The 23514-nt window shown below is 41.6% G+C and overlaps 1 protein-coding gene across 1 annotated transcript; it reads left to right on the top strand.

The window, feature by feature from the left end:
• Nucleotides 1-15787: 15787 nt before the first annotated feature.
• On the top strand, nt 15788-16723 carry LOC308337839 (olfactory receptor 9Q1-like; the record flags this gene model as incomplete). The annotated part of the gene is made up of 1 exon (XM_080831378.1): nt 15788-16723. One exon carries the CDS (start codon nt 15788-15790, stop codon nt 16721-16723), a length of 936 nt encoding a protein of 311 aa, XP_080687504.1.
• Between the last annotated feature and the right edge of the window lie 6791 nt (nt 16724-23514).

Genomic DNA, 23514 nt, shown 5'->3' on the forward strand with positions numbered 1-23514 from the left:
TCACACTGCAAAGGGCATGCAAAATAGTGGCCCTTGATTGGGGTCATCAATACAATCCTCATGAAAAATCAAACAGCATAAGAAGAAAGCTCATTGGATTGGACCTGCATTAAAATAATAGACTTAATTCTATGAGAACTGACATTTTTACATTTTTGATGAGTCTTCCATTCTGACAACATGGCAATCTCTTCCCACTTACTCATGTCTTCTGTTTTCTTTTTTTGTTTGTTTTGTTTTTGTTTTTGTTTTTTTGTACAGATGCACCTACTTATTTGAAAGAGAGAGTGAGAACATGAGCCGAGCGAGGGGCAGAGAGAGAGGAAGAGAGAATCCCAAGCAGACTCTGTGCTGAACACAGAGCCCAATGTGGGTTTCATCTCATAACCTGAGTTGAAGCCAAGATTTGGACACTCAACTGACCATTCCACCCAGGAACCCCACATCTTCTGTTTTTATAATTTCATAAAATCGTGTCCTTCTATAGCTTTTGTAATTTTCTTTATATAGGGTGATACTTATCTTATTAAGTTGGTTCTTTTTTTATTTTTTAATTTTTTATTTCTTTTCAGCATAACAGTATTCGTTGTTTTTTCACCACACTCAGTGCTCCATGCAATCCGTGCCCTCCCTAATACCCACCACCTGGTTCCTCTGACGTCCCACCCCCCGCCCCTTCAAAACCCACAGGTTGTTTTTCAGAGTCCATAGTCTCTCATGGTTGGTAGTAATCATAGTTTGTGTTATTGGTATGAATTAAAACCTTCATTCATTGTATTGTCTAATCCAATGTGGTTCAATAGAAATATAACATGAATCACAAATACAATTAAAATTTTCTTGCAGTCACATTAAATATTAATAGATGGAATTAATTTTTCATAGCATATTTTATTTGACACGATGTATCTAAAATACTATCATTTCAACATATAGCTTATAAAAATTATTAGTAAGATATTTTACTTTATTTTTCCATATTAAATCCTTAAAATCCAGGGTTTATGTTAGAATACATCCTAATTCCGATTAGCTTACGACCCAGACCTTAATAGTCACATATAGCTGCTGCTACCATAACGAACAGCTTGGCTTTAGTCAATTAGAGCTATTAATTTTTAAAAATGTTTTTCTTGAAAATAAATTCCACACAGTAATCTCTTACTAGGTTGTGATGATTTTTCATTTTGTTTTCTGGTTTTCTCCATTAAAAAAAATTTAAAAATTTAAATGGCTATATATAATACATAAATTGTAACTCTTTCCACTTCCATATGAATTTTTAACACTTTATTTTATGTAAAAAAAAATCTATCGCCTTGGTTGTAACTTCCAGAAACATGTTAGATAAACACGTGAAGGATACCTGTTTTGCTCCAGACATTGTATCAATGGACATGATTTTAGTATGTCACCATTAAGTATGGTGTCCATTGTTGATTTCTGAAATACAACCTCCCTTATCAACATACAGAAGTCTATTCCTGATGTTCAAACATGTTCTTTTTTGTTATCTATATTTTGAAGTAAAGAATAAGTGTTACATTTTATCAAATGTTTCTTTTGGGTATATATCATGATGGCCATATGAATTTTTCTTTTAGTATGTAGTAGAAATAAATCACATTAACAGACATTCTAATGTTGGATTGTGCTTACCTCCTTGGAAGAAATCCCAGGGGTGTTTGTTTGTTTGTTTGTTTCACACCAATAGAACTGACTCACTTTGCTAACTTTTTATTCCAAAATTTTGCAATTAAATAAATGAGATTTTTTTGTTTGCTTTTATTTTGGGGTGTGTATATATATATATATGCTCTCTGAGTCTGGTTTTGGTATCAGTGCTGTTGTATCTATTGTGTACTTGGTAATTAAATATGACAGGAACTATCTATTTTTTGCAGGTTCCAAAGAATATCTGCATAAAAATCTATCCTATTCTGATGCCTTTGACGGAAGTGGGGTTTGATTGCTTTTCAACTTTTATGGTGCACTTAACTTTATATTTCTTCTGTACTAATTTAGTAATTTATCTTTTCCTGAGAAATAAAGGATGATGGTTAGATTTTTAAATGTAAGATGGAGAGGAGAAGGGAGTTGGGGGAAATTGGAGGGGAAGATGAACCATGACAAACTGTGGACTCTGAAAAACAATCTGAGGATTTTGGGGGTGGGGTGGGAGGATGGGTATTATGGAGGGCACATATTGCATGGAGCACTGGGTGTGATGCATAAACAATGAATTCTGGAACACTGAAAAGAAATTAAAAATAAATGAAAATTAAAAAAATATATAGAGTATTCTATTATAATTTTTATTATATAATATTCTAATCATCCAAAAAACAGAGAATACTCTGATGAACATTATGTGCCAGCCATCCAGGTTTGCTAGATATTAACATTTTACTATATTTGTCTAATATTAAAAAAAAACTATAATGATTTTCTTGAAACCTTTGTAAATCCATCTCTGATCTCATTTTTTATCCCTATTGATACACATTTCTCCAGGTCATATTCAGTTTTTTGTGGATCTGATATATATGACCTATTCTTTCTCATAATTTACAATGACCTCCACAAGGCTGAATTTTTCTCATTCCTCAGTCCTAATGGTATTCATTTGTTTTGTTGTCTGTCACTTGTACCCAATGGACTGACAATATGTTTCCTATTGTATGGATCATTTCAAAGAACTAACTCCTGGCTTAATTTATCAGGTCCACTAAAAAAATTTGTCTTATATATTGTTACTTTCTACTTTTTCTTCTCTTTCTCTTTTTTACTTCCTTCTGGCTTCTTTTGGTTGTGCGTGTTAGCTTTTACTTGCAACACACCAAATTTATTTGTTTCCATATCTTTTAATGAGTGCATTTACAAGTCTAGTCTTTCCCCTTTTTGATTGTCACTACTGTTCACAGGTTTTAATATATACTAATCAGTGTCAGTTATTTCTGAAAAGCTTGACATTTCAGGCTGAGTTCCATTTTGTCTCCAGAGTAACTGAACAGGCTCTTTCCATATGTTAGCATAGTTGGTATTCTTCTTGGCTAGACCTTTGTTAATTTCTTTGTGCCTTTACATTATGGCAGAGAATAGTTGGGAATTAAAGTTTAGATAAAAATCATTTTCTGTGATCTTTATAGAGATTTTCCTTCCTTTGACTTCGGGCATTTAGTATAGTAGATTAAAATGTGATGTTAGTCTATTTCTTGTTCCCTTACAGATCACTTTTTTTTTGTTTTTTGTTTTCTTTTCATTTACAGAAACATAGTGTATATTCATTGTATTCTTAAAACAAATTTTTAAAAATAAGTACACACTACCCCCAACGTGGGGCTTGAACTCATGGCCTTGAGATCAACAGTGACATGCTCTACCAACTGAGCCAGTGGGGTGCCCCTGTTTGTTCTATTCTTGAGTCTAGAAGTATGTCTTATCTTCAATATTGGCATCAGGATCTTGGTGAGCTCTTTGGATCTGAAGACATTAGTTTTTTAAACTCAAGGGAACTTCCTTCAATTATTTTTAAAATTTTATTATTCTCTTTGTATATTCTCACTGTGCTTTTATTAAACAGATAAGGATTTTGGGGGCCTCTTAACTTTTTTTCATGATTCTTGTCTCCTTTGCTGACATTTTGCTCTATATCCTGGTAAGTGTAATAGTTATACAAATTATAGTCAATACAGGTGTGAAACAAAAATAACATCTTAATATTTTATTTTAACTGAACTCAATCTTTTTTCCACTAATCTTTTTTTTTTTTAAAGATTTTATTTATTTATTTGACAGACAGAGATCACAAGTAGGCAGAGAGGCAGGCAGAGAGAGAGGAAGAAGCAGGCTCCCCGCAGAGCAGAGAGCCCGATGTGGGGCTCCATCCCAGGACCCTGGGACCATGACCGGAGCTGAAGGCAGAGGCTTTAACCCACTGAGCCACCCACGCGTCCCCAGCCACTAATCTTTTTTCCACTTTCTTCCACACTTTTTTCCCAGTAAAAGAAAGGAAAAAAGAATCATTTTCAACCCAAAACAATTTAGTTTTACTTTTTGAAACTTGTTAACCTTCTTTTTAAAATTTGTTACTGTTTACAATTCCTTAAAAAAATTTTTTTATCCCTTTTTGAAAAAGTAATCTTGACACTCTGTGGGGTTTTGAACTCACAACCCCAAGATCAAGAGCCAGATGCTCTACAGATTGCACCAGCCAGGCGCTCCAAGGGCACTCAGTTTTAAACATGGCCCGTTCAGAATTCCAAATCAGTTCAAAATTCTTTCTCTTCTTTATTCCCCTTTTCTCCAGGGAGTGATATAAATTCTCAGAGGATTTATGTATCATCCTGGCATTGGGAGTAGGACATTTAGTACAACTAATTCCCTCTGTTCTCCCTATCTTCTGAAGAGGGAGCTAGTCGTTTCTGGTTCCTCTTGCCATATGCTCCTATGGTCTACTGTCCTTGCCATGGCTTCTCTCTTAGAATACATACTCTGAATTATTTTTTGTAGGGCCCTAAGTCTCCTTTGGCTTTCCAATCCTCTCATCAGGTTTTTATACTGAGGAGTCAGTGTTCTGTGAAAGTGTTTTTGGTCCCTCTGTCTAGACAACATCCATCAACCATTGTTGCTATGTTTCTTGGCTGCCATGTTGGATGCAGAGACTCTCTAGTGGGCTTGCCACCACCCAAGAAAGTGAAGCACAGGTATCCTCACTTCCAGACTTCTACAAGATGAGATGGGGGCTTACATCACCTACTCACCACCTCTAGGTGCTGGGACACTGATGCTTTCTTAACTACATGTATAATCTATACAGCTGTAATCTAATCAGGATACCCTCAGATTTTCTCCTCTCCTGCATGCTGATAAGGTCTTCTCTTTCCCTTTTAAGTAAGAAAATGACTATTATCACGTGACTCTTAACTTCATGATTTCAACTCTCTGCTTCCCGTTTTCCAGGATCGCTCTTTAAATGAAAAGATCAATTTTAGGGAATATCAAGGAAAATCTCATTTTTCAAAAACATCTCCTTTGCAATTAAAAGCTTTAGTGTCAAAATGCAACATGGATGGGACTGGAAGAGATTATGCTGAGTGAAATAAGTCAAGCAGAGAGAGTCAAGTATCATATGGTTTCACTTATTTGTGGAGCATAACAAACAATATGGAGGACAAGGGTAGATGGAGAGGAGAAGGGAGTTGAGGGAAATTGGAAGGGGAGGTGAACCATGAGAGACTATGGACTCTGAAAAACAACCTGAAGGTTTCGAAGGGGCGGGGGTGGGAGGTTGGGGGAACCAAGTGGTGGGTACAGGGAGGGCACGGATTGCATGGAGCACTGGGTGTGGTGAAAAAACAATGAATACTGTTACGCTGAAAAGAAATAAAACATTAAAAAAATGCACTAAAAATCTACTTAGAAGTTTAATTGTTTCCTTTAGTCCAGGAAGCATCAGGCCTGCCCTTGAAGGGAAGTACATGACAAGTAATGAGGGCTTCCTAAATCGTGGAGGTCACACAAGGATAAGGAGCAGAGGGTATTGGGTAATGCGAACTGATGGCAGTGGTGGAAAGCCAGTGCTTAAAATCTCAACTATTACTCCACTGAAGTTAACATATTCTCTTTGAAATACTAGTTAGATTTTCAATGTATTTATGATTATTTTGTGGCCATTGTCACCCCTGCTTTATGCCACCATCATGACCCCCAAGATGTCTGGCAGAAGCTGCCAAAGTTTGGCTGCAAATTTGAGAGCTTTTGACAAATGTAGTCCTATCTACACTTATCACCTTCCCCTCTCTTTCTGCAGCCCTCATCAATTGGTTCCATTTTCTGTGACCTCCCATAGCCTCTGGAAATGACCTGGGGGCAGGGAGCTGCTATATATGATTTCTCCTTGTGTGCTTTCTGCTGCTATATGTGTCTTGCTCTCTACAGTTCTGACCGGATGAGCTTAATCCTGTTCGTTTACCTTTTCATCAATCAGAATATCTAAACATCTGCAAATCACGATGCCAGCCAAAGCCCTGCTCTACCTTTGCCTCACATATTAGTATAGTCGGGTTGATCTTCGTGACTCGAGCTCTTACCGATACTTTTATGCAATAATTTAGGCAAGTTCCTGGAAGGGGGAGAGGCTGTGACCAGGTTCTACAGAGTAGTGAGCCCCAGGCTGAACTTTCTGCTTTTATAGCCTGAGGAACAGGGAAGTGAAGGAGGCCCTGAGGACAGTTCTTAATAAAGCCGAGTCGTACTAATTATCTTCAGAGCTCTGCGAAATGCTCACCAAAAGCCTCTTCTGTTGTATGAACCATCTGGGCTCTCATTATTGTTTGCAAGTGTTTGCAGCACAGGAAGCTGGGAACCAGGCCCTCAGATGTAGAGAATATTCCAGGAAGGAGTTTCCCATGAATCCTGCCTCCAGGGGAAGTGATGAAAGACCGGGGCAGAATATCAACAAAGAAATTCCAAATTTTAATGGGCAGAAATATCAGTAGATATTTAAAATTAAATTATGTGATGACATCAACAGGCATGTTGACATCAGCAGTAACATTAATATTGTGCTAGAGAAGAGCAAAATGGGACAAGGAGATGATGGGTTGGCAATTACATAATGGATTTGTTAGAAATATCGTCCGAAGAAAGGGGGACTTATCATCTATGAGAACATTTCCTTGTATGAGTAAGAATGCTACATTTTGCTAAAATGATTTAAAATTTTATTTTGGGGGGGATGAAGGTGTGCACTTGTGATGAGCACCAGGTGTTGTATGGAAGTGTTGAATCCGTATATTGTGTGCTTGAAACTAATATTACTTTATGTTAACTCAGCAGAATTTAAATAAAAACTTAAAAAAAACCCTCAATTTTTATGTGAGAAGTTACATGGAAAGTTCTCAGGCTGGTGCCCAACACATAGTAGGCACTCAGTGGCGATTTTCCTGATTATCACAAGTATTATTAGTGGGTTCTATATTTATGAAAGCACAGAAAGTTTTATGGCTGCCATAAAGTAATGAGTTGGTGTGAACTCTACAAGATCATTGAATGAAAGGTGGAATTTGGGAAGTGGTCTGGGAAACAGCCTGCTGATGGTGAAGAGCGAGGTATCCTGATGAAGAATGGTTTTCTGTTCTCTCAATCCATTCCTTTTTCATTTGATTTTTTCCTCATAATTTTATGATGTTGGTACTATAATTTCCAATTTACAGGAACTACAGTGAGATTATGAATATTCCCCAAGATCAAACAGCTAGAAAATAATGGAGTCAGGATTCAAATCCAGGAAGTCTGATACCAGAATCCATACTTTTGACCAAAACTGGTAATGTCTTCGTTCTTGTAAACTCTTGAATGGTTAGAGATTCCTAAGTGAAAGGAAAGGCTAAAATAGAAATTATCTGCATTTAGCATTAAAGTGCTTTGGGATATGAAAAAGCTCTAAAGTTCATGAGGAATACCCATCCCCCACCAGGTAGCAGATTCGCAGCCTCAGGAGTCATATTTCCTACCTCAGGGTGAGGGAACATGGTGATCTCTGCCTATTAGGATTTCAGAATTGCTGTGGGCCAGTAAAGGCCATATGCCTGACATTCTTCCCTTTTCTAATGGGTGTGTTTACTGTGGTTGTCTTGCCTGGCTCACCAATGTAGGTTGGGTGTTTGTGGGGAAGGCAGAAAACTTGTTTGTTTGTTTGTTTGTTTGTTTTCTCTTTTAAATTCATAGTTCTCTAGACCAAGGGGAGCTGCATCTGGACCTGGTAGGGATCACAAGACCCAAACTTTAATCCAAATCATGTAGTTTTTTGAAGTTTGTGGAGGAGGTGGTGAATCTGCTTGGCATATGATTGATGGAGTAGAATAGGAATGTTTATGGACAATAGAGAAGACTGGATTACTGTTGAGAAAATATTCACTCTATTCCTTTTCCACTGTGAATAGAATTTATTCCCCTGCTCTAGGATGCTGAGCTTGAACATGTGATTTTCTTTTGGCTGATGAACTTTAATTTTTGAGGTTCCTCAAAAAGTTAAAAATAGAACTACCCTATGACCCAGCAATTACACTACTAGGTATTTACCCAAAGGATAAAAAATTCTAATTCGAGGAGACACATGCACCCTTGATGTAAGCAAAGACCTGAAATGTGCTTTGGTAACAGGGCTTGGACCCCTTGCACTTCTGCCATTGTTAGAAGAAGAACATGTCCTGGGTAGCTTGCTGACCCATGAATGATGAGAGACTCATGAAACAAATCAGGAACTGAGCTCCAGCTTCGCCAAGCTAGGAATGTCCAGCCTGGATAAGCCAAATCCTGGCTGACCCATAGACCAGTGAGTATGAGAATAAATGCTTATTGTCATGTGGCTCTGAATTTGTGGGTGTTTTTCACACCACAGTAGCTAAATAAAAATTCCATGGTCAAATACTTTTGAGATTTGTTGCATAATACATGCTTCATTTCAGAGACTTATAAAGTGTATTATCATACTGAGGTCTTAGTATGATACTAAAGGTCTTATCCTTTAGTAAAGACAATTGTTTGGCTTCATATAACCCAGTTTTCCAGACATCTTTGAGCACTGAATCCTTTTTTGGTGTGTTAAAAGTAAAAAAAAAAAAGTTAGTTAGGGTTTGATCTAATTTTCTTTTCTTTTCTTTCTTTCTTTATTTATTTGACAGACCTAGATCACAATTAGGCAGAGAAGCAGGCAGAGAGAGAGGGATGCAGTCTCCCTGCTAAGCAGAGAGCCCAATGTGGGACTCCATCCCAGGACCATGACCTGAGCCAAAGGCAGAGGCTTAATCCTCTGAGCCACCCAGGTGCCCCTAATTTTCTTTTCTTAAAAAGAGAAATTCCCCTGTATTGAGGAAAACACCTAAAAGAGCATTTTGATTATGAAATTTAAGAATCCCTAATGTATGATGGAAATGGAAGTATTTATAAATCAAAATCACAGTGAGATACCATCTCACACCCATCAGAATGGCTAAAATTAACAAGTCAGAAAACAACAGATGTTGGTGAGAATGCAGAGAAAAGGCAATCCTCTTACTGTTGGTAGGAATGCAAACTGGTGCAGCCACTCTGGAAAACAGTATGGAGGTTCCTCAAAAAGTTAAAATTAGAGCTACCCTAGGGCCCAGAAATTACACTACTAGGTATTTACCCAAAGGACACAAACATAGTGATTCGAGGAGACACATGCACCCCAATGCTTATAGTAGCATTATCAACAATAGCCAAAATATGGAAAGAGCTCAAATATCCATAGACTGATGAATGGATAAAGAAGAGATAGTACACACACACACACACACACACACACACACACACACACAGGAATATTACTCAGGCATCAAAAAGAATGAAATCTTGCCTTTTGCAACAATGTGGATGGAGCTAGAGTGTATTATGCTATGTGAAAAAAAGTCAGAGAAAGACAGTCATCATAGGATTTCACTTGTATGTAGAATTTAAGAAACAAAACAGATGAACATGGGGGAAAAGAAAGAGAGGCAAACCACAAAACAGACTCTTAACTGTAGAGAACATATTGAGGGTTACTGGAGGGGATAGGTGGGGATGGGCTAAATGAGTGATGGGTAATACAGAGGACACTTCTTATCTATCTATCTATCTATTTATTTATTTATTTAATTTTTTTTTTCAGTGAGCCAAAATTCATTGTTTATGTGCCACACCCAGTGCTCCATGCAATATGTGACCTCCATAATACCCACCACCAGGCTCACCCAACCTCCCACCCCCCGCCCCTCAAAACCCCTCAGATTGTTTTTCAGAGTCCACAGTCTCTCGTGGTTTGTCTCCCCCTGTGATTTCTCCCAACTCACTTCTCCTCTCCATCTCCCAATATCCTCCGTGTTTTTCCTTATGCTCCACAACTAAGTGAAACTGTATAATTGACACTCTCTGCTTGACTTATTTCACTCTTCCAGTCCCATCCATGTTGATACAAAAGTTGGGCATTCATCCTTTCTGATGGAGGCATAATACTCCGTTGTATATATGGACCATATCTTCTTTATCCATTCGTCTGTTGAAGGGCATCTTGGCTCTTTCCACAGTTTGGCAACTGTGACCATTGCTGCTATGAACAATAGGGTACAGATGGCCCTTCTTTTCACTACATCTGTATCTTTGGGGTAAATACCCAGTAGTGCAATTGCAGGGTCATAGGGAGCTCTATTTTTAATTTCTTGAGGAATCTCCACATTGTTTTTTAGAGTGGCTGCACCAACTTGCATTCCCACCAACAGTGTAAGAGGGTTCCCCTTTCTCCACATTCTCTCCAACATTTGTTGTTCACTGTCTTGTTAATTTTGGCCATTCTAACTGGTATAAGGAAGTATCTCAATGTGGTTTTGATTTGAATCTCCCTGATGGCTAATAATGATGAACATTTTTTCATGTGTCTGTTAGCCATTTGTATGTCTTCTTTGGAAAAGTTTCTGTTCATGTCTTCTGCCCATTTTTTGAGTTGATTATCTGTTTTGTGTGTGTTGAGGTTGAAGACTTCTTCATAGATTTAAAAAAAATTAAAAAGATTTTATTTATTTATTTGAGATAGAGAGAGCACAAGCAGTGAAAGGGGCAGAGGGAGAGGGAGAAAGATACTCTCCACTGAGCAGGGAGCGCAATGTAGGACTTGATCCCATAACCCTGAGATCGTGATCTGAGCTGAAGGCAAACACTTAATGGACTGAGCCACCCAGGCACCCCCCGGAGGGCACTTGTTGTGATGAGCTCTTGGTGTTGTATGTGAGTGATGAATCACTACATTGTACACCCAAAACTAATATTATACTATATATTGACTAACTGGAATTTAAATAAGGACTTGAAGATATAAAACAAATAAAATAAATGGAAGGTATTGAGATATTAACAATTTGATTATGGTGTATAACAATATATAAAGAATTTTGAGTCTTCTCAAAACCACCTGTTTCAAATATCATAGCTGTAAGATGGGGACAACTACCCAATCCATGCTGGATTTTCTGTGGGCAAAAATAAATGTACTGTGTAAAGTCAACTGTAATTTTAAGGTAGTCTGTTAATACAGCATAGCCCAGAGGACTCACCTCTTCACCCACTGAGCCTTGGTGGATAAGTGCATGAGTGGAGGGTCATTAAAAAAATGTCCTCCTGGGCATTCAGGGCTTTGGTCTGGGCAGAGTCCCTTAGCAACCAGTATGCACAGGACAGACAAAATTTCTAGTCCACTCACCGATTAACTAATGACCTTGGGATCCTCTTGCCCTTTTTCCTCGTTGGTAAAAATGAGGAATTATCTCTCAATCCACAGGCTCTAGTGAGAAGAAAAGAAGAGAAAGCTTTGAAATAGTTAAGGATCCTCTCTGCAAGCATTAGATCTTATTAAGTTGATCTTCTTTCATGATCTTTTCCTAAGTGGAGGGCAGATAGGAAAGAAATGGAATATGCCCAGATGAATGAGAGAGTGTGGACCCTGAGAAACAAACTGAGGGTTTTGGAGGGGAGGGTGGTGGGGAGTTGGGTGAGCCTGGTTGGTGGGTATTAAGGAGGGCACATATTGCATGGAGCACTGGGTATGGTGCAGAAACAATGAATCTTGGAACACTGAAAAAATAAAATAAAATAAAATAAAATAAAAAGGCACTTATTGAACCTGTCCCTGGAAGCCCCTTGGTCTTGTCCTTCCTTTTCAAGTGTATCCCCAAGTCCCACTGCTGTGCTGAACCCTTAGAGATAGAGGCAAAAGAATGATCAATGATACTGATATCTTTGTTTGGAAACTTGATGTTTTGTTCTCCATAGATTTTTTTGCATTGATTTTGACTTTTTAATAATATTACATTAATGTATACCTTGTTTACTGTTTTTGGCAATACCTTAGATTTTGAACCTGAGGCAAGTTCCTCATTCACCACACCTGAGTCCTGGACTTTCCTAGTATCTTCTGTGCTGCTGCCTAAGTTTGAACCATTGTCTTGGGCTGTCCTGCCCCTATAAGTTTGCTCCCATTGGTTCACCGTCCTGAAGAATTTTGCCCATCATCCCTGTCCCCTACCTCTGTCCAAGCTGTCACCTCCACTGGGAAGTCCTCCCTGATCTGTTCCACCTATAAATAATCCTGACCTACCCTGAATCCCCATGGCACCTTGTGTACACCACCTTGATTAAGAGTTAGTACCCGTTACCTGTCGGATGGATAGTTATCTTACCTACTACATTGCACATTCCTGTGGACAGGCATGTTTTCTCTTTTGGAGAGGTTTGTTTCATTTTGTATCTCTTGCTCTTTGTTTAAAATTCTTAGCACAGTAATGGATTAATGAACTGTGTGGTGTCATTTTCTTTTGGCTCTCCTAATTGTCAAAGAGAGCAATTATTTTGTTCCCTCCCACTTTTCTTATTTTCTTTTCTGAACTGAGACATGTTGGAATTCAGTGACTTAACAAAATGCTTATGAATTTGGGGTTTCAAAAATGTTATAGTGTCAAAGAGGCAGATTGCTGGCAGAGGTCATAACAACAAGAACTTGCCAATTTCTCCTCTGGGCACAGAACTAGGCTATTGTTTTCCCTATAGTTTTACTTGCTTTTGCGAGCAAGTGCGAGGGAGATACTGACACTTAATGAAACACTCGACCTCTAGGGAGGGCAAACTTAGAAGACACAATGTGTCTTGCTGAGGTCTTCCCCTCTTTGTCCTCCCAGATTTTGCAGATCAAAGACTTCTGTTTATAAAGTACCCTGTTTCCAGGATCTGGCTGCTCTGATGGGGTGGCAATGGGTACAATTTCTGACATTGTTCTGACTGTAGAAGTTAAAGCAAAGACATCTCTCTCTCTCCTCAGGGCACTGTGCAGAATCAGGATTCAGGACTTTTTTTTTTTTTAAGATTTTATATCTTTATTTGACAGACATAGATCACAAGTAGGCAGAGAGGCAGGCAGAGAGAGAGAGAGGGGAGGAAGCAGGCTCCCCGCTGAGCAGAGAGCCCGATGCGGGGCTGGATCCCAGGACCCTGGGATCATGACCTGAGCCGAAGGCAGAGGTTTTAACCCACTGAGCCACCCAGGCGCCCCAGGATTCAGGACTTTTATCCCAAGCTCAGTGGGCGTGTCACAGGGCTTTGGGAGCTGGGACCAGAACCAGGTGCCTTGTTAAAAATCCACGCGAGCAATAATTGCCTTTCCTTAGAGACCACTTTAGTCATCGATTAGAGACTTCAGAGCTTTTATATCAACTATTAGTGTCTCTCCCTAAAGGAGTTTGCATTGGCGCCAGAAGCCCATAAGAACAGGCTTCTCTCCAGCCTCTGCTATCCCAGCCTGCAACTGAACAAAAACCAGGGTGAGGTGTGCATTTTAACCAGAGTTCCCAGATGAGGAAACAGAGGGGTTGAGGGCAGAGAGAAGAGAGGGCTGGACAGACCAGAACTTGCAAGGTGGATGAGGATGATATGGTGCAGGGACTGACGTTCAGGCAATGGTCACATTATTATTCCCTTGCTGAGTCACTGTTTTAGTGTCTGTAAGGGAAGTGTAGGGGGAGAGGGAAGGACACTGAGGCCCTAAGAGATTAAGTCACTTGCTCATCGTCATAGCTGAGCAGATATGGGAGGACAAGAACCACCCAGACAGACCTCCTGCTGCCCAGGGCGGTAGTCTTTCCCCTACACCCTTACGATGCTCCAAGCCACGGAAGACAAATGACCTTTTAGGAACACAGTGGGAAAAGGTGTGGCCAGTAAAGATGGAGTGGGATTCAGGGGAGAAAACGGATGTGGTTCTCTTGGCTCATGCTCCATTCAGATCCCCGGATCCAATTTCTTTTATTTATAATTTCCCCCAGTACATCAGCCCAACTAGCTGCCAAGATCTAATGCTTTAGAGATGATCAAATATCTTCTTTATCCTGCTGCCCTTTGCCCAGAGTTGCCCTGCAACTCTGCCAAAAGACTGTCTGTCCATTAGCACAAAAGTCCCCATCAGCCTTCAGCTTGAAGTGGGCTGCAGTGTGGATACCTGGGCACGTCCTTTTGGGCTGTAGGAGTAGACATGTGATGCACGTGAAATCTGGTAATGAGATACATAGCCCTTTAGTGCACAGCATTGTTCCCAAGGATGGTTCCATTTATTGGCTGTGCAGCCTGGAGCATGTGATGTCAGCTCCTTCTGTCTGCTTCCTCGTCTATAAGATGAGGATAATCAAAGTTTCTACCTTGTAGAATGGTTGTGGGGATTAGACGAGTTAATACGGAAATCACTTAGAATACTTCTTTTTTTAGAGATGTATTTATTTATTTTAGAGAGAGAAAGAGCAGGGGGAGGGGCAGAAGGAGAGGGAGAGAGAGAGACAGACAGTCCCAAGAGGACTCCCTGCTGAACACAAGCCCGGCCCAGGCTCCATCCCACCGCCCTCAGGTCATGATCTGAGCCAAAATCAAGAGTCCGATGCTTAACTGACTGAGTCACCCAAGTTCCCCCACTTAGAACAGTTTCTACCTGTGTGCTTCTATTGTTAAGGATAATAGCAGCTCTTATAAAATCTGTTTTTGGTAAACTAAAAGGCTCTAATGAAGATAGCAGCTTCCTATTAAGGAAGCACCTTGTTAGGCTGGGAAGGGAAAGGGAAAGTCTAAGCACATGGCTTATGATGTTTGTGAACGTTGGTTGGTTTTAATGACGTTTTTTGCTTTTAAACATTTTCAGAAAATAAAAATAATCACTTGAAGATTTGTGTAGTGCCTTTCCCTTTGCAAGGTGCTTCACATCTTGTTTGATAAGTTTATTTATTCTGTGAAGACATCTTAAACCCTTACAATGTGCTGAGCTCCAAGGGCACGCACACTCACCAGGGAAGACAGACTCGAGAGATACTTTTTTCGAGAGCAGTACGATCTGACCCTGGGGATGGGAAAGTAGGTGTTTTATCAGAAGGGCTGGCCTGTGGAAAGCCCACAGATGACAGAGAGCATGGGGATTACAGAAGCTGCAAATAATTCAGTGTAGCTGGAGAGACGTATGAGAGGGTGAGGTGTGGCCACAGGTGTGAAGAATGAGAAGTAAGCAAGGGGCATGGGGAAGTAGGGAGGGAGTCCTCCCCACAGAGGAGTCCTCCCCATAGAGGACTTTCCCTACATGCCAAGGAGCCCACTGACTATCCTATCCTATCCTTGATGGGGTACCACGGCTGGATTTTAACAGGGGAGTAAGGCATGATCAAATTAAAGTCTTAGAAATATTATCCTGGCCACAAAGGAGAAGAATTGGCAAGAAGTGTGTCTGAAGGCAAGGAGAGCTGTTAGGTACACTGCTGTGGTTTTTGATCCATGCAAGAGATGGTGAGTGTTTGAAACGAGGGAGGAGCGGTGGTCTTGGAGAAAAAGGGATAGAGTCCTGAAATGGACATTCCCATGGTAGACAGGACCCCATGTTTCAACCCCTGTTGGAGTGACAGGGGAATTTTGGTTAAGAATCGTTATTTGGCTCACAGGGGCTCCCCCAGCTAACTAGCAATAAAAGTAGGGCAATAGGCAATTCTATCAGGAAATGTTCACCTGTACGGCTTTCTTGACATATACGATGATTCTATTTCTCAGAGCTCCCTTGAAGGTAGGAGCTAAGGCCAGTCATCTCTGAGGTCCCACACAGCAGGTGACATATTTCGTCCAGAGTACTGGTCCAGTAAACGTCAGCTGGAAATACAGGTCAGTCCTATTTATAGCTTCCGACCTGGCTTCTCATCCTAGTGCTGTGAGGCACCTCATGGCAGAGAAGAACATCACCTGGGTGAGCAAATTCCTCCTTATTGCATTCACCGACAGTCCTGCGTGGGCCCTTCCTCTCTTCCTCCTGTTTCTGCTCATCTATCTCCTGACCTTGTTGGGGAACCTGGGCATGATGAGCCTGATCCGTGCAGATGGCCGGCTGCACACCCCGATGTACTTCTTCCTCGGCCACCTCTCGTTCATGGACGTGTGCTACTCGTCGGCCATCGTGCCGCAGATGCTGGCCGTGCTGCTGGAACACGGGGCCACGCTGTCCTACTCCCGCTGCGCCGCACAGTTCTTCCTCTTCACCTTCTTCGGCTCCATCGACTGCTACCTGCTGGCCATCATGGCCTATGACCGCTACGTGGCCGTGTGCCGGCCCCTGCTCTATGTCACCGTCATGACCGAGAAGGCCCTCTGGGGCTTAGTGGCCGGGGCTTATGGCGCCGGTCTCTCCAGCGCCTTTGTTCGCACGGTCACCGCCTTCACCCTCTCCTTCTGTGGGAACAACGAGATCGACTTTATCTTCTGTGACCTCCCTCCTCTGTTAAAGCTGACCTGTGGGGACAGCTACACCCAGGAGGTGGTCATCATTGTGTTTGCCATCTTCGTCATCCCTGCCTGCATGGTGGTGATCTTGGTGTCCTACCTGTTTATCATCGTGGCCATCGCAAGGATCCCCTCAGCGGGAGGCCGGGCCAAGACCTTCTCCACCTGCGCCTCCCACCTCATGGTTGTGTCCCTCTTCTTCGGCACCCTCATCTTCATGTACCTCAGAGATAACTCTGGTCACTCTTCACAGGAAGATCGGGTGGTGTCTGTGTTCTACACAACAGTGATCCCCATGTTGAACCCCCTCATCTACAGCCTGAGGAACAAGGAGGTGAAGGAGGCATTGAGGAAAGTTCTCAAAAGAGCCGAGTTGTCCTGATCATTTACTTCCAACTTGGAGAATCCTGACAATCGTCTCTCCTGAGGACCAGCCTCTGGATACTCATTATTCATGGCATGCTCCATGTTTAAAGGATTGTGTCATGGCACAAAGTATAAAAAGGAACCAGAACTTTTAGTTCCAGAGAGAGAAAAGAAGAAAAGGAAGAGGCTGCCTGCAGAGATTGGGGGAAGAGCTCTAACTCCCAGGACAAACGACAGAGGGAGGTGCGGTTAAATCCTATGAAATCCCCATGTGTCACACATCACAGGTCTGTGGCTATAAAACAAGATAACCGTTGTTGCAAACTTCTCCATGAGAGATCGTTACCGTATAGAAATGTTGAAAATAGTGTATAGTGAACTCCCTAGACCCCAAACTTAGATTCTGCTACTGCTAATATTTTGTTATATTTGCTTTATCACATATTTACAGAATCTATCCATTTACCTATCCATCAATTCGCCGTTCAATCCACCTTATTTTTTGATGCCTTTCAAAGTAAGTTTCTGACATCTGTATTAGTGCTCTTCACTCCTACACAGTTCAGAATTAAGTCATCAATTAGGATTCAACATTGTGATTACATTTATGTTTAGTGATTGAGGTAGTAGTTCGAGGGTCCTGTTAATTAAGCTGACCCTGCTCAACGTATTCTTGACTCTTCATAGGGGTGTCTGACGGAGTCACTGAAAAATGCCCAGGATAACATGCCTGTCAATTCCTATTACCACTGGAAATATACCTTGGTCTTCCTTCTTCCCCACCTGTCCCAGCCCCCACGTGTCATGTTGTTTGCCAAGAATCCACTCTGTGAACTTATACCATTCCTGCTGCCTGTGAGTTTCGGCAGTGTCTGTATCATCGATGTCGACTCTATGTTCTTGGAGTTTTTGACCTGAGGGAGGCCAAGCATTATGCATTCCACACACATTAGGCAGGAAGGTTCTCCTGTACTGGGTCCCTGGATCTATAATAACCCAGCCTGTGTCCGAAAACTTCCAGAGTCCATTAGTTCTTGATCTTTATTTCTCTGACTTATAGTTCCTCAATCAAACGTAAAATACTAGAAGGGAACAGGCCACCCACATATGATTTTCTGTTTTTATGTTGATCCCTTTTCCTGGAAGTCAAGCTCTTTTTCTCCCTTCCCTTGGATTACCAAAAAACTAGATCCCAGGTATATGAATGATGTAAACCATCATGGGAGAGAAAAGGGAGGTGACAGTACCTTGCAAACGGGGGATGATTCCACATTCAGTCAGCCAAAAATGCCGTGTCACACTTGGAATTCTAGTATGGCTTTGCCCTGCTATCTGAAAGTAGAACCTTCTTATGAAAATGTTTTTAAGCCCAAATGACATAAAGCAAAGAGGCAATTACCATCAGTTTATATGGAAATTTCTTTGAGCATTCCCAGATTTCCAAAATAATCTCTCTCAGGCTCTTCTGATTCCTTAGGACACAAGTTGCTAATGGATGCACAAAATAAATCCAGATAAAGCACAGATGCTCGCAGACACAGTTCAGAGGTGTGGTGGCTTGATGTTCAACAGCTGGGTGTAGATCCGGGGAAGGGAGCTCAGTGGGGTCCCTCTCGCTGTTTGGGGTACATGCTGAACGTTATTTTCACCTTTCATATTTTTTTGTAAAAGTGAAAAATCCTCTTTGGATTTCTTTCAGTTAGCCAAAACAGGTGTTAATACAGGTCTTTCACAAAAGCAAAGTGGGGCAACTCGAAGTTTCGAAAAACAGAGAAGACCAGTAACAGGATTTTAAATTGGAAGAAGCAGCTAAATGAAAGGTTGAAGATTCAGGGTGAACATGTACAAAGGATATGCAATTTAAGATCACCTGCAGTAAAATAAAATACATTACAATCTTCAAAGACATTACAATAGAGGACAGGATGTTTTAAAATATATGTTATAATCATCATAAGAAATATTTGATCCATTTAATGGTGGCGTGTCTGGTTATGAAAGCCCAGGTTGAAAATCCATAGCTCTGCAAGAGGGATGGTTATTAGATATCTCCCGTGTCAACTGTGTTACAGGTGGTGGCAAAAGTTAAGGAAGGAGTTAGAAAGCTCAGATTGGTTATGTGAAGTTCCCTTCTGACTGAAGAGACAACATCAGGTCAGCTCTCTTGGAATCTTCTGGAAGGCAGGTAGCACACCATGAATCGAGAGAAACTGCTAAGAGAACGAACTGCCAGGTTTAAGGAGACGATTGAATGCTCCTTCTGATGGAATTCTGAGCAGGCAGTGAAAGGAGGTTGTTCAAGAAGGGGCCAATTGAACTGTCTGTAGACACTAGAGGCCACAAATCCTGTGTTGTATATGGGATGCCATATATTTTTTACTCTATAGAGAGAACTCAGGGAAGGTTAAGAAAATGTCCTGAGGTATCCACTTATGTATGGAAGGGCAGACACGATTAAATTAGGTATTTTTATTTCATTCATTCATTCATTCATTCATTCATTCATTCATTTGAAGTAGGCTCTCCTCCCAGGGTGGAGCCCAATGTGGGGCTTGAACTCACGACCCTGAGATCAACACTTGAGCTGAGATTGACAGAGTTAGGCACTTAACCGACGGAGCCACCCAGGTGCCCCTGAATTAGGTTTGTTTTTTAAAAAAATATTTTATTTATTTATTTATTTATTTGACAGAGAGAGAGAGAGAGGGGGAGAGAGAGAGAGAAATCACAAGTAGGCAGAGAAGCAGGCAGAGGGGGAGATGGAAGCAGGCTCCCTGCTGAGCAGAGAGCCAGATGCCGGGCTCAATCCCAGGACCCTGAGATCATGACCTGAGCCAAAGGCAGAGGCTTAACCCACTGAGCCCCCCAGGCACCCTGAATCAGGTATTTTTAAAGAATAGTTGATACCAGGAAACTTACCTGGTTGTGAATAGGTGTTAATATTTCTTTACATCTTCCTATATCTTATATTGAAGTCACTCAAATAAAGCAAATTATGATTCTTTTTGTTGAGTTAATTTTTTTCTTTTTTTTAATGATTTTTATTTTTATTTTTATAAACATAAAATGCATTATTAGCCCCAAGGGTACAGGTCTGTGAATCGCCAAGTTTACACACTTCACAGATGTTGAGTTAATTTTAAAGGTCCTGTTTTAACAGAAAATTTATACTTGATGATTAATCATTCAAAAATATGCATAGGTCATACTAGACTATTCAGACCAGAAAACACCTTCTGTGGGAAGGTTCTGAATATGGTGGCAATACCTGAAAGTGGAGTAAAAAAAAGTTTTCCAGAGAGATGACCTTGGCTCTCCAGCTCAGTAAGGGAATAGTGAGTATAACACCCTACCCACACCCTCCTGGTCTCCTGCTGCAGCTCAGCTGGATGCCTCCCTTCACCCTTCTCAAGGGCCTGCCAAAACATGGTTTCCTCCAAGAAGAACTCTACTGCTATAAGCCGGGTCCTCCAGGAGCTGTCAGAGAAGGGATTTTTTGGTATCACGGCCTCTCTGGTGGCTTTGGGAGACTCTTCCAACCTTTTCTGAAAGAGGGGTACTGGGGACCACACTACTTGTTCCAGGAGGTGGAGGAAGAAAAGCCATAGCTCTTCCAGCAGCAGCTCAAGTTAGCAGATATCACTGTACATTGATTGCAGTAGACATGAGCAATAAGCCATTATTTGCAAGGTGTCAAGAAGAAGCCTGATTCCCTCTTAATCCCCTTGCTTTGCTTTCAATTCCTTGCCTGAAAGCAGCTCACGTGGCTTTCTTTCCTGGGGATCATAGATGGATAGAAAGAATGCTGGGTGGTGCCTGCCACTAACCAGGTCTGGGTCCTTCCATGAGGGACCTCCCAATTCTGTACCTCGATTTCTCCACCCAAAAAATTGGGGAGAGGCTGGAATATGAGAATTCCAAGAGTCCCTTCATGGTCTGACATTCTATATATCTGGGCTTTAACTCTGTTAAAATATAAATTATTTGAGAAGAGGACACACATGATACATCGCCAGCCACTCTGTTCAGAAGGGAGCCCTCTCCAAGCATGGGTTAGAATGAGGGAGCCCCTGAGTCTAGGTAATGGAGAAGTATGGGAATGGGCGCTCAAGCCAAGGAAGATGGAGTGGCCAGAGACGAACTCCACACACTTTGCATGGCCTTTAGGTGGTCAGGCATAAAGCTGAAGGACATCACAGCAATTGTCTTTCCAATGTCCTGTTGCTGACAGTTAGGTCTGTTGGCAGGATGTAAACATGAACTGTTTAAACACCAGTGACACACCTGCTTCCGGATCAGCCACCTCTTGCTTCCCAGAGATGCTGCTTAGCCACCACCTGTCTGGGTTCCCTGAAGCACAGATGCAGCAGGAATTTCTTGGATTCTCCCTGACTTAGTGTGGTGAAAATCTGTTCTTTTTTATGTCCACACCAGCATCCCCTCCCACCTGGGAATCTGACCACGAGTTCTCGTAAGCACTTCCCTTCCCTGTAGAGCCCATCTTTCTGGGCTCCACACACTGACCCTGAGGTAGGCACCTGACCAGTGTTAAGCCAATCCTAGTACCTTGTTCTTTGGCCATATGACATCTGAGGTCTTCCTTGGGATTTTTTTTTTTCAAACATGGCACCGGAAAAAGTGATTTTCAGCGTGTGTGTGTGTGTGTGTGTGTGTGTGTGTGTGTGTGTTGGAGAAGCTGGGCATGTGAGGTATGGACACAGCCAGTAGCCATTTTTTTCTACTTTGTGGAAGAATTTGGTTGGGAAAAGCTAAAGCTGATAGAGACAGCTATGGACAATAGAGAAATTCCTGATGTCATGAGTTACTGGTCCCAGTTGTGCCCTGTCTAGATGCACCCTTCCCTGTACCTCCCAAGGTTTTGAGAATCTTGCAGGGAATTCTTCTGTGTGTTCCAACCATGTTAGGTGTTGGGCTTTTCTTGCTTGCAAAGAAAGAAGACTTCATCAAGAAGTCCAGAATGACTGTAAGTATTCCCCTTTTAGGATCTTTTTCTCCACACTTATGAGGAGCTGGACTGGATCCCTAATGTTTTTCTGGCCCCATCATTTTGGGAAGTTCAGATCTAGAAACTCTAAGAAAACTTGGAGGCAGCTTATCAAGGAGGGAGTGGGAGAAGCTTTTCTCAGGGGGATGGGAAGGGCAGATAATGCATTTTGAAGAATTAGAACTGAATCAAGAAGAACTCACTTGATTATCTGGTCATGTTTATGTGGAGCCTCCTCTGTATTTGGGGAAGTAAAGGGCCACTGGATAAGGTGCCAGTTAGCCAGTTTGATCTTAAAAAGTTATGGATTGGGAATCAAATGAACGTATCCAACCACTGACTGTCTCCCTGTTTGGGGACAGCAGCCTGTTTGCCTATGAATTGGAAAGCCCCAGTCATTTGAATTCTAATGCCCCCTGTAGTTCTAGCATTTTATGGGATTCTCTAAAAATCCAACAGTTCCACAATACCTAAAGCGAGGGCGGGGCACCAATGATGAACTGTAACATCAGGAAAAGTGCCTTTGCCCAAGCAAATTTGTGGGCTCTAGGCAGTCCTTAACCTTGGATAATTGGCATGAGATCCACCCAAGTATGGATGGGGGAAGACAGTAGAGATGGATCCCAGGATGAGAGCTGAGGATATGTCCTGCTTACACCCAAACCTGCCCTCTTTCCTACTGCCTCCAGTAGGCTGTGAAGTGTGACTCCTTGGCTACAAGGAAGAGATATCCACTTAAACCAGTTCAAGAAAAAAGCCTTTTAGAAGAAGAAAGGATTACCCCTAGCAATCAACTCAGGTTGAGTTTTCTCCTCATCCAATCATCTGCCCTTAGAGGGGTGGGGCCTGAGGGGCAGAGGATGATGCTGATTCCATCCTTTCTCCATGGTTGGGAGTAATACTTCTTAGAAGGAGCAACTGCCTGGCAAGTACCCCAAGAATTTTCTACCACCATCTGCTTACTCAGCAATGTATGTCCCACGTCTAATTCCGGTCCCGTCTTCCTAAAAGGCTACAAAGGATCTAGAGATGTAGAAGGAAGAACACTCCAACTATTCCCAAATATGAGGTCCACAGACATCCTCATGAGGGTTTGCAATAGAGTATGGGAGTTAAGAGTGTGCATTCTGGAGCCAGACTGCTTGGGTTCAAACCCTTGTTCTGTCCCTCACTTTGGCACTATTGGTGATCCACTTCAACTGTCTGTCCTACATGTTCTCATCTCCTTAAAACTGGAATAATAACAGTACCTAACTCATAGGGTTGTTGCATGGATTCAATCAGCTATTACATCTATCTGTGTATCTATCTATCTATCTATCTATCTATCTATCATCTACTTACCTATTTATCATCATCATCATCGTTGCCGTCTACCATTTTAGAAGAGTTCGTTGGTGTATTGTAAGCAGCTTATGTGGTCTTTGCTATTATCATTCTATTGGCTTTCCCTTTCACATTTTGGCTCAATGACCAGCGTGCCCTGAATCTCTAAACCAGGAGACAGAAGTCGGTCAGATCTTTAGTTCTTAGCAACAGACCACTAAACTTCCTATTGTATAGGCCCCAATGGTCACAAATGTGAGATTTTGGTCTATACTCTTTGAGTATACTGCTTTCTTTCTGGGGAGGGCCTCGTGATGACCGAACTGTCTTACTAATTATCTGATGGTGGTTTAAAATTCTACCATGGTTTCACAAAAGTAGGATTCTGATGGTCTTAGCAACCTGTTTCTTCTGGGGAAGGAGTGAGGCAGAGTCACTGTTATTTCTGAAGCAGAACTGTAGGATCTCAGCCCTGG

The sequence above is a fragment of the Martes martes genome, assembly GCF_963455335.1.
Source record: "Martes martes genome assembly, contig: scaffold_237, whole genome shotgun sequence".
NCBI classification, from domain to species: domain Eukaryota; kingdom Metazoa; phylum Chordata; class Mammalia; order Carnivora; family Mustelidae; genus Martes; species Martes martes.